This window comes from Poecilia mexicana, unplaced genomic scaffold, assembly GCF_051168715.1.
Source record: "Poecilia mexicana isolate PSO_F unplaced genomic scaffold, ASM5116871v1 scaffold_16, whole genome shotgun sequence".
NCBI lineage: Eukaryota > Metazoa > Chordata > Actinopteri > Cyprinodontiformes > Poeciliidae > Poecilia > Poecilia mexicana.
Window position 1 is genome coordinate 8,205,300 of NW_028263385.1, and position 11,142 is coordinate 8,216,441.

General features: G+C 36.9%; 2 protein-coding genes across 5 annotated transcripts; one reads left to right on the plus strand and one right to left on the minus strand.

Annotated features, from left to right (window-relative positions):
- Window positions 1-52: 52 nt before the first annotated feature.
- On the plus strand, window positions 53-3,183 carry taf12 (TAF12 RNA polymerase II, TATA box binding protein (TBP)-associated factor). 2 transcript variants are annotated; one of them, XM_014974866.2, is made up of 6 exons: window positions 53-198; window positions 759-932; window positions 1,244-1,321; window positions 2,022-2,136; window positions 2,452-2,540; window positions 2,647-3,183. In XM_014974866.2, exons 2-6 carry the CDS (start codon window positions 855-857, stop codon window positions 2,680-2,682), a joined length of 396 nt encoding a protein of 131 aa, XP_014830352.1. In that variant the 5' UTR covers window positions 53-198; window positions 759-854; the 3' UTR covers window positions 2,683-3,183. The 2 variants fall into 2 exon arrangements, with proteins under 2 accessions (XP_014830352.1, XP_014830285.1); XM_014974799.2 differs by having other exon boundaries at window positions 60-217.
- Window positions 3,184-4,828: 1,645 nt separating this feature from the next.
- Window positions 4,829-9,704, minus strand: rab42b (RAB42, member RAS oncogene family). Of its 3 annotated transcripts, none has more exons than XM_014974597.2 (3): window positions 9,611-9,704; window positions 8,077-8,299; window positions 4,829-6,229 (listed from the first exon to the last, which is right to left on the minus strand). In XM_014974597.2, the coding sequence occupies exons 1-3, from the start codon at window positions 9,675-9,677 to the stop codon at window positions 5,779-5,781; spliced, it is 741 nt and encodes a 246-aa protein (XP_014830083.2). In that variant the 5' UTR covers window positions 9,678-9,704; the 3' UTR covers window positions 4,829-5,778. The 3 variants fall into 3 exon arrangements, with proteins under 3 accessions (XP_014830083.2, XP_014829938.2, XP_014830008.2); XM_014974452.2 differs by lacking the exon at window positions 9,611-9,704 and adding an exon at window positions 8,502-8,770 and having other exon boundaries at window positions 8,077-8,320; XM_014974522.2 differs by lacking the exon at window positions 9,611-9,704 and adding an exon at window positions 8,502-8,769.
- Between the last annotated feature and the right edge of the window lie 1,438 nt (window positions 9,705-11,142).

The window sequence follows — 11,142 nt, forward strand, 5'->3', positions numbered from 1 at the left end:
GATTAGAATGTTGATGTAGTTACAGAAAATGTCCAGCAGGAGGCAGAGCAAAGGCGACTAAATGACACAGGAAACAGACAGAAGCTTAGCGGAAGCTCGGTGAGAGCTCGGTGATTTGTTTTTGGATGTCTGGATTAAAACGAGTTTATTTTTCTTTCTAACGAATTTGTACGTTATACGACAATGAAACATGGGCAGGTAATCTTCATTTAACCTGGTAAGGTTGTATATATTAACTCATTAAAAGAATAAAGTACATAATGTCCCTACCGCTACATTAGCAGCTAATATTAGCCAATGAAGCTAACGTCAAAATTGACACAGGCTTTTGTTTTTAGCACAAACAGATCGGCTATTAACGGCATCTTGCGTTCTTTGTCGTTGCACTGAAATTATTAGGCTGTCAGTTGTTATCTTTTTGCGTTGCATCATTTATTGAGTTTGGGTTAAGCGTCTCTGTTTGGATTTTTTTCCCCGAAAGCGTTGTTTCACGGCTAAGCTACGATTAGCTTTAAGTAGATCAAAAAAGTAGATGCAATTGGATGTATGGTTGTTGACAAAGCATATCAAGTAGAATTCTTTAACATTTTAGAACAAGTCATTAAAGTCGTTTATATATTACTGCTATCATTATTATTACTATAAAACCCGAACAAATACTTTTATTCAACCAATACTCTTCGTAAACAACTGTTTGCTGCAATCTAACTTAAACCTGACTTGTTTTATTTATATAATCATTTCTTTCTGTGATGCAGATTATAGGTGGCAGTGTCTATACAAGCTAATCCATCACATCTGTGGTATTAGACGGTCATTCAGGACTCCCAAAGTCCTTGCCCGTGGCCACCAGCATGGCTAACAGCACCCCAATAATAGTGAAGGGTCTGACCTCAGGTCCCGCAGGCAGGAGTAGTCCAGAAGGATCTCAGGTTAGTGCTTTTTCTTTTCCTGTATTTATTATATTTTTGTTTTTTTGTTTGTTTCTGCTAATAAGAAGGCTTTTCATAGTTTGCCAAAGTATTTAATAAGAAGTAAATGAAAATGCAGACATTATTTGTACATGGACATAAAGTGTTTTTGCTGGAATGTGAAAAAAAATATGCAAAGGAACAATGACCACTTTGAAGACAGGTTTTGTGTGTTTCTAAACAGAACAGCAAGTGAATCATCATTTTGCTAATCTAGAAAAAAATATCTATGTAATGTTGTAAGTACTGTGAATGCTACTTTTTTCTTCCAGGTCCTCAGTAAGAAGAAGCTGCAAGACCTAGTGAGAGAAATTGATCCAAATGAACAACTGGATGAAGATGTTGAGGAGGTCTGTCAGAAATTCAATGCTGCCTTTAAGGTGTACTTTGGGGTTTTGATGTGATGTTCTGTTGTGTTATTAGCACAAATAGTTTTCCCAACCTTTAAACAAATTTCACATTCCCATTAATTTTCAGGAAATTGAAGAAATTCTCTGACTACCAACATACTTGCTACTCAAACAGAGTCCTTGTTTTAAGAGATTTCTTTCATTATTGATTTAAAAATGTTTATATTTGGGATACAGCAAATAAACACATTGTATATTAACCGTCAACACTTTAAATTTGTCACTGTTTTCCATGAGGACCATCCTCTGTGACAATGCTACAAAGGTTTAAATATGGTGATGCTGTTTTCCATATCAGTCTATTTCATCACCTGTCTGCTTCTAAATCTACCAAGAGTGGAGTAAATCTTTGGATTTGGATTAAGCAACAGCATCAAACATGACACCCTATTGTGTAGTTGTCTGGAAATTATCCTGATGAAGCAAACTGATACAACTGATGCCAATACATAAAAGCTGGCAACTGTTTTGTGATATAATACACCTGCCTACTGCAAATAAGCAAACTCACTCACAACATTTATACAGAACTTCTGTGAAGAGAAACTTTGAAAATATGTCATTTTCTGTTGTTTACTAAAGTTATTAAGCCCATTATTTGAACTGTTTTAAGAGTTTTTTTATGTGGGATTCTTTTCAGATGCTGCTTCAAATTGCAGATGATTTCATAGAAAGCGTAGTCACAGCAGCGTGTCAGCTGGCACGTCATCGCAAATCCAATACGCTGGAGGTTAAAGATGTTCAGTTACATCTAGGTAAGTTTCTGATGGCTTTTTGGCAGAATTGCAACCCTTCATATTTTAAAAATTGAGAGAATTTGTTCTCAGATTTTTGAACAAAAAACTTCAAAGCCATGTCATTTGCCAAATAATTTAAGGGTATTGATATTTAAATACATATTTAACGAGAAATCACTGGAAAAAAAAAAAAATATATTTTTAGAAATGCATTTCCAGTATAGATTTCTGTCTCAGTCAAAGGATTCTGCTGCGCTTAGATATTCATATGAAAATTAATGTATGTGTTTAAAGACCTGGGTGCTGATTGCTTTTTATATTGTTTTTCTCTAGAGCGTCAGTGGAACATGTGGATCCCAGGTTATGGATCAGATGAAATCAGACCATTCAAGAAAGCTTGTACCACAGAGGCTCACAAACAGGTAAACAATAACAGGATTTTGTTTATTTGGGAAAATCAGAATAGTTATTTATCTACTTCAGCATATTTGTGTTTTGGGGCTAATGAATTTATCTTTGTTGTTCCAGAGAATGGCACTGATTCGCAAGACAACCAAAAAGTAGCACAAGAAAGCTAATATGTTGTACTAACTTTGTGTATTATTTTTTTTCTGGTTAATGAAATAAAAGTGGTGATGGTGAGGGGTGTTTTTTTTTCCTTCTGAATATAAATTGTAATATTGTCTCCCTAACATTTGACTATCTTGCAAAAATCATCATATGAAAATTGGTATTCATATTTTGTTCTGTTTCATTACCACTAAGCTAAGACTGGCAGAACTCCAACTTAAAATCTTTGCCAGTAAAAAAAAAAAAAAAAGTATGGATTTTTTTTTTTTTAATATTGCTGTCTTTGGTTTTGCTTTTGATACTGTTGAGCATGTTTTTGTGAGTGTTACTGACTCTTCAGCCTTCTAAAAATGATTTGTAATATTTTGCCAAGGTACATGTTAAGCATGGAAGAGTTCCTCTGTTTGCTCACTGTACTTTGTATTCCCCTTTCCATTTTCTGACAGTTATTGAATTTTCAGTGTCTAAATAAAAGGATGCTGGTAAAAAGCAAAATGATTTAAAGTGTGAATTACATGTTAAACTAGTGCATGAGCGAAACTCTCCATACGGAGGGAATTAGTGTATCTAAGCAGAATTCCTATTTATATGTATTTTAATTTACAAAATAATTAAAATAATAATTTAGTTGGGTTTCTGCTACCATTTAGAAGTGAGCATCTCAGTAGAGATATGATCTCTACTGAGATATTTTTATATTTTAAAAATAATATGGCACTGTGTAGCAATGAATTTGTATCTGATATGAAGACATAACAAAGGTGTTAAAGAGTCACAGTTATATAAAATCAATAAAATTTTACTTCATGAAGTTACTATAGTTTAAAGTCTAGTGTTTTCTCTTCTGGCTGTATGGAGCATAGAGTAATTCACAGCATCTTAAAAATCTACAGCCACAATAGTGGAGCCATAATAAAGATTTCTTATGGGTATACATATAATAAATAGAAACAGCTGTTAACACCTTGCAATTCATCTTAACAAAATAAGAAGTCACCCCATTGTGTACATAAACAAGGGATATAACCCTTGATTGTGTAGAGAAAAATTGTTAGAGCAATATAAAGAGGCACCCAAGAGATTTTATTTAATTTTAACAGCATCACCTGGGAATCAGTCAATTTTGTTTCACCCACTTAGGCTTAAGATGAGAAGGTGGTGTTTTTAATCTAAATAAGGACATTTGGTACCTTTACCACTTCCTACAGCAAACAGGAAATACTTAAATAGCTCCCAAAGAAAAAGAATGTATGTAGTGCAGCAGCTTCCGCAACTTTTCAACCCCCTCATTAGTCACACCATCAGTGTTTGTGCACCAAAGAATCATTTATTGGCTGTTTTTACAAGAGTGATAGTTTCCCTTTAAAACACTAAAACCACACTTTCTTACCTCTGAGATATTTCTTGTGGGTACTCTGAGTGAGGAACCACTTATCCAGTGTCAGCTACAAGTCCAGATGACAAAAAAAGTCAATAGGAGAGAAAATGCCCACGTTTTAGATTGAATGTGGCCACGAAAGAGTCCGCTTTCTAACATCTTTTAGACTACTTATGCAAAAAGCAAACTGTAAGACCTTTATACCCTTTTGCTACTGAACTGAGGTGAACTAATGACATCATCAGTCCATTAATAGAATAGGCTGTGGGCCAAGCATATGTCAGCGAAGGAAGAAAAAACTGTCCGAAAGTACAAAACTCTTAAGAAATGGCATCATTTGCAAGAGCAAACCTTAAGATAGGTTTAATACTAAAACATAACATGCTCGACAATGATGTCCTATGTAATATAATTTCTTTAAAGTCTGACAAATAAGTGAAACTGCTAACCTTATACTTGAGAGGATGTTAAATTCAAGTACAGAAGTAATCAGACCCTGCAAGTGTTTTTACTTCTTGTTTTGTTACAAATGGATGGACAGTGACATCTGTTTTTACAAACATAAATCTTAAAGGTGGGATGTGGACTGCATTCACCCCCAACCTGATACCTCTGAATAAAAGCAGGAGAAAGCAGAGGACTTCAGTTTTCAAATTAATAAGTAGGGTAACTAGCGTGTGTTATTAAATGTCAGTAAGAAACCAGCTGTCTTGTAATTGACATAGATGTTTGGTAGAGAATATTAGTGAGCAAACAGCATCGTGGAGACAAAGGAATACTGTTTTATTCAACATCAGTTAGACTCCACTGCACCTACCAAAACATGACAAGTCAGACAATGAGAGCATTAATGAAAGAACCAGGCAGGAAGCTCATAGTAACAGCTGTGGGAATCTGTCAATTCATGCTATTCACCAATCTGGCCTTCATTAAAAAGTGCCCAGAAGGAAATGACATAAGGAACATTCTTAGCAAATCAGCTCTAGAAATATAGACACAGACACAAAGCTACTGTGGTCAAATGAGATCAAAACAGAGCTTTATCACTTACAAGCCAAATGAACACTGCACACCATCTCCACTGTGACACCTAAAATAGTTTTAACATCATACTATGGATGCTCTTCTTCAGTGGCTTACAGGGAACCTGTCCAGAGTAGATGGGGCTAAACAAGAACAATCCTGAAAGAAAAATCTGCAAAAAAACTGAGAGTGGGATTCAGGTTTGGTATGAAGATGAGCAATAATGGCACAAACGCATCTAGAGACGCATTGGAATTATAAACAGATCAAAGCATATAAATGGGTTAGAACAGGCCTAGTCAAAGTCCTTAAATCAATCTTAGAATTTGAGGGAAAATTTGCTGTTCACAGACATGAAATAAATTTTAGCTTGTGATGGCACTGTGACAAAATATTAAATAGTCCAAGGGGTATAGAAATGTTTGCAGTTTATTGTAAATGTCAGACTGCTGGTGATGTCAGCTAAAGCAATAAATTCTAAAACCATCATTGTAGATTTCACTGTGTTTAGAGTCAATATTAAATCGTAATTTTACAAAATTATACACAACTCCACACAATAGAAATGAAAAAATATATATTTTGAGTGTCTTTTAGGGTGGTCATACATTACATCGCCACCATAAATCCTACTTGCCAGCAGGCTGTTTCAGTCCTACCAGAGCATGAGTTATAAGTCAGTCCAGTATTTACCCACAGCACTTGTTTTTGTTCTTGGTTGGGGAGCTGGCTTTAGACACACTGTTTCTTTGTAACAGCAGTGCCTGTGGGGCAATACACTTGACACCATCCCAGCCCTCCTGCAGTTCTATTTCCCCGCTCAACAGACCCTGGTAGACCCGTCGAGTGAGGAGCTCGAATGACTCCCTCACGTTTTGTCCTGTCTTTGCTGACGCCTCGACGTAGGGCATCCCCAGCTGTCCGGCCAGTTTCTGGGCCTCTTCCCGGCTCACTGCTCTCTCCTGGTGAGTGTCCCGGTCAATCTTCTGACCTACCAGGACAAACAGAACCTTCTGTGGCTGCACTCGCTGGCACACCTCAGCGTGCCACTCCTTTATATGGTCAAAGGATGACCGACTGGTGATGTCAAACACCAGCAGGCCTCCGACTGAGTTCCGATAATAAGAACGGGTCACTGATCTGAGAAGTGAGAGAGGGGGGAGAATAAAGATAGTAAGTGAGAGATGCCCACTGGATTTTTAGCATATGAAAAACCTTTTAAATATTTCAGTACAAAGTCCAAAGTTCAGATTATCCTTCGCTTATTTCCTTCTCCACTGAACTGTGTTGTATGAGTTAAATTCTTTCAGATAAGCGGATGGAAAAAGAATCACTCTCTTTGTTGGAAACTGATAGTTGCTGTGTTTAACCACCAACAGGTATGTAGATCCCTCATGAGTCACCGACTGTTTTTTAGAACAGGCTTAGTAAGACATCCTTCCATTGATGCAACTTTATTACTTCATTAAACACACATCTGATTAAAAGCAACCTTATTTTTTTTTCCATCTCTTTTTAGCTGACTGGTGGGACGGCAGAGCTGAGGTAAATACAAACAGGCACAGTGAGCAATTTGTCACAGTTCATTCAACTGGACAACATAAATAATGAATTTAGAGGCAGAATGAAACAGGCTACTTCTACTTCTTGCATTAAATATGCTGAGCGAAGAGAACGGTGCCCTGTGAAAGAATTGCACTGACTGCATTTCTGTACACATTGAACACTGAGATGGTGATGGCTGAAAGCAAACACAGATGAACAGCCTAGAGGCAAGTGGAGTGGCTGGAGTAGTTTGTTTGGGCACTGTATTTGCATACACTCCTGATGTTGTATGCTGTTCACAATGAGAATAGTGTTTTCAAGGTAACTGTCTAATGAAAACAACTGCAGGGTCATGCCATCAGGCCTGATGGTTACAGAAGTTTTGTACAAGTTTAATATCTACAGCTGTTTGTTGCTTACCATCAGCAAATCCCAATGCAGAAACTTGATTAATTTAGGTATCTAGATATAATATCTTGGCTTGATTCTTTTGCTAAACAAGTATTTCAAAAACTGCTGGTCTATTCAGGTTTTCACACATAACTGTCTTGCAGGTTTGTCGTAAATGGCTTGAAAAAAAAAGAAAAATGTCCACTGACCGGATGTTGTGTGTACAAAAAAATGCCTTGACAATTTCAGAGGTCAGATGAGAATGGGCAGTCTGGATTTCAAAGGTTAGAAGGGCAGCAATAGCTCAAATTACCACTCGTTACAAAGGTAGAGACTCTAGGGAGAATATCTTGTCCGATGAGGCTCAGCTGCGACATTCAGCTGGTAGGGTCAGGTTTTGGTGTAAACAACATGTAAGCGTTCATCCAACCTGCTTTGTATCAGCAGTTCGCACTGAAGGTGGTGCTGTCATGCTGTGGTGGATATATTTACAAAGGTACTGTGAGTACCTTTGTGAAGGTACTAATAGACATTGTTTAAATACCACAGCCTAACTGAATATTATTGTCGACCCTGTTGACCACAGTTGACCTATTTTCTGGTGGCTACTTCCAGCAGAATAATGCACCATGTCACAAAGCTCATCTTAGGCTGGTTTCTTGAACTTTACAATGAGTTTACTATACTCTAAAGGCCCCCATAAACTCCAGATTTCAGCCTAACAAAGCATCTTTGGAAGGTGATGAAACAGTAGATTAACATCATGAATGTGCAGGTGATAAAGCTGCAGGAACTGTGTGATGCTATCAAGACAATATCAACTCAAATCTTGGAGGAATGTTTCTGTCACCTTGGAGGAATGTTTCTGTCACCTTGTTGTAAAAAAATGCCAGAAAGAATAACCGTGGTTTAGAACAAAATGGTCTCCAACCTGCCAATGGCACAATGTACCTACTAAAGTGGCTGGTGGGTATAAGCATACAACTAACAGCGTAGAGGAACTATTGACTGAACCTTTGCACATGTTAAATTACGTATCACATGATTCTTACCTGAACCTCTCCTGCCCAGCGGTGTCCCAGAACTGCAGCTTGACCCGGACCCCCGGCTCCACCTCCAGGAAGTGAACGTAAAAATCTACACCCACAGTTTGGTTGATGGACTCCAGGAACAAGTCCTCGGTGTATCGCTTCAGGAGGGACGATTTACCCACAGTGGAGTCTCCCAGCATTATGATCCTGAACTGGTACTGCCACAAAGTTAGGTCCATTGTTGCTGGTGGTAAGAAATGATCAACTAAGACATATAGAGTAGGTAGGAAAGGTTTGAAGTGCACAAATAGAATACAATAAGGTTTATGAAAGGTTAAAGAGGAGTATGGTAAACAGAGATGTCAATGTTGAAACTAGAATAGCAGAAGTGGTGTGTGCAAGAGATGATCACTCCCACACCATCTTCAAGTAGGCTGACTCCTTACCTCTGACACTCCAAGTGTTGAGAAACACCCAAACAGCCACTCCTTATTAATCTTCCAAATAATGGTGCAGTCTAAGATAATTTCCATCCCAAAATACAAAGCATTTTATAGCCAGAAAGTCTCCTTTTCATGATGGCTCATCAAAGCAAGAATGCAGGAAAATCCCTCTCAGAGATAAGCCCAGGAACACTATAGTTCTCATCTAAGCTGCTGAAGGTAAATGCTACTAGCATGTGCATAAGAGTAGTTGCGCAGGGGTGTGGACTTTTAAAGTTTGCCTGTTGATACTTGACAAAGGGAGGGGCGAAGTGCAAGGACACAGGGAGGGCCGTTTTGGAAAGGGAGGGATATATGTGGGAGGACTCTCTGAGGTAGTGCGAAACACCATGTAAAGGAAAACTACAGTTTCCTGTTGATAAAAACACATATCTATGTCATGAAGATACATAAAAGTGAGGATGAGCATTGGATTGTCTTTGCCCACACAGTTTGCAGCTGTTTTACTCATTTTTATGATCTTGCATTTGGAGTGTACATTGCTACCAAAAAAAGGGAAGTTGATAACAATGGGGCTTTAATTCCCATGAGAAAAGCTGAGGATAAACTTGATGCTGCAAAAGGCATAAAGAGACTCAGCTCACATTTATAAGGACACTTCATTAGTGATCTTTTACAATTAATTTAATTGTAAATTTAGAAGAGTCAGCAAAAATCCAAAATTCAGGTTTTCAGAAATGTTGAATTTTGCATAAGATCAATAAAAAACAATTCATGCATACACTTTTATCAAGGACATTACACCACACGAGCTCATTCTAAAGAATCTGACTGTTCATGGAGTGCTACCACCAAGCATTTTTATGGAACTTAAAGCTGCTGCATGTAACTTTTATGAAAATAAAGTATATATATATTTTTACATATTTGTTGAAACTGTCACTATGTCTTTTGACTGTATGGTATGAGACAAATAATCTGAGAAAAAAAATCAAGCTCCCACATTATTAGTTATAGCTTACAGTATGTTTAAGTCAGTCATTTTATTTAGACATACATTTTCTAATGGGTAACAAATATTTGGTTAATATTTGTCAGAATGGTTTACTCACACTTGTTCTTTTGTTTGGAGTGCTGCAAATCCAGACCAGCTGGAGGAGGAAGCCTGGAGCATACCATTTCTTTTTTCTAAACGACTTAGGGGGGGATTTGGTTTAAAGTTGACTTTAGTTATTTATTTTATCACTATAAAAGTCACTTATTATTTGTGCTAAGCTAAGGTTGGTTTTCCTTTATTTGTTTCATATATTACTATAGCTAATTTTGTATTTTTTGTCCCTTTGTTGTGTTGTGCCTCCCTCATGTGGTAAAGATTTAAGCAACCTTTTGTTCTTTGTTTGCAAGTCCGTTTTGTTTGTGTTCAGCTGACCTCAGCTATATTGGGCCCAATTTTATTATTTGTCCTTTGACTTATTTTTTCATTGAAACTTTATGTATTGTTAACTATTTTTTGGAATTAATATTTCAAATTTTTTTCAAATTTTTGAACACATTTTGCCCTTGTTTAAGTCTGGTCCCTTACAGCTTTTATTGTTTTTACTTTTCTAAAACTCTGGACGCTCCTATAAAAAGCACATATTTTTATTCTAACTTTTGTTCTTTGTTAATATGCTTACCTCTACAACCATTTTGGGGGACTAACAATGTTTCAAAAATAAAGTAATAATGGACACCATGTTGGGAAAGATGACAGCATTACTAAACATAGTTTATTGCACATATATTTAAAGGTTATCATAGAAGATTATGTGAGTTTATGTTATCACCACCAACAAAAAAAAAATGCTAAAGCAGTTATTCTGAGATTAAATGGAAGTTTTAGCTTAACTGCATTGATTGACATTGCCCTTGGAAACAGTTCATTTCTGAGATGTTGATTAAAGTAACTAATGTTGGCTGCAAAGGGCAAAACACATATACAACTTTTATCACAAGAATAAAACTTTATCTAAATACAGCCAGACCTATTATTCATTGTAGCTCTGGGTTTATAATTTACACACAAAAGCACTGACTTTGGTTTTACACGCCTTATCTTTGCTGTATTCTTTGATCATAACACAGAAGGTTGTTATGATCTTTCTGTTTGGTTTCATTTTTTGTTTTTGTTTGGAGCATCTCTTTTTTGTTTTTTCCTTTTTGTTATATTCAGGTTTTGCAAATTCTGTTCTATTCCTGTATTTGTGATTGATTGAAATGTTTTGCATATATAGATTAATGCCTTTGAAAATCAGTTTCAGTATTTTTCCTTGTGTTTTGATCTTCACTGGATTCAGATTTTTAGATCAGTGATGTTGTTTTCCCCTTAGTTTGTAGTTTCTTTGTGCCTCAGTTCAGTTCAAAGAGGTAATCAGCCCTTTCCCCACAGTCTACCTGTTTACCTCCTTTCCCAGCTACAACCTGTTAGTAATCAACCACCCGCCTCTTCCCTACACTTACTCTCCCCTGTTTTTAAACTCCTGGATCTTTTATTGCTCTTTGCTGGATTCCTCCATTATCCCATAAGTGATCATGTTTGCTGCACTGCCTGTTCCCCTGCCTGAATTGAATAACCTGTTCTCCATCCACTATTTCTGCCCCTAAA

What these genes read in the sequence shown, in the direction of transcription:
- taf12 (XM_014974866.2), top strand. Translation starts at nt 855, where the DNA reads ATGGCTAACAGCACCCCAATAATAGTGAAGGGTCTGACCTCAGGTCCC. An exon ending in TGGATGAAGATGTTGAGGAG is followed by an intron (nt 1,322 to 2,021) that starts GTCTGTCAGAAA and finishes GATTCTTTTCAG; the next exon opens with ATGCTGCTTCAAATTGCAGA. An exon ending in AGATGTTCAGTTACATCTAG is followed by an intron (nt 2,137 to 2,451) that starts GTAAGTTTCTGA and finishes GTTTTTCTCTAG; the next exon opens with AGCGTCAGTGGAACATGTGG.
- rab42b (XM_014974597.2), bottom strand. Translation starts at nt 9,677, where the DNA reads ATGGTATGCTCCAGGCTTCCTCCTCCAGCTGGTCTGGATTTGCAGCAC. An exon ending in CTCCAAACAAAAGAACAAGT is followed by an intron (nt 8,300 to 9,610) that starts GTGAGTAAACCA and finishes TCTTACCACCAG; the next exon opens with CAACAATGGACCTAACTTTG. An exon ending in GCTGGGCAGGAGAGGTTCAG is followed by an intron (nt 6,230 to 8,076) that starts GTAAGAATCATG and finishes CTCACTTCTCAG; the next exon opens with ATCAGTGACCCGTTCTTATT.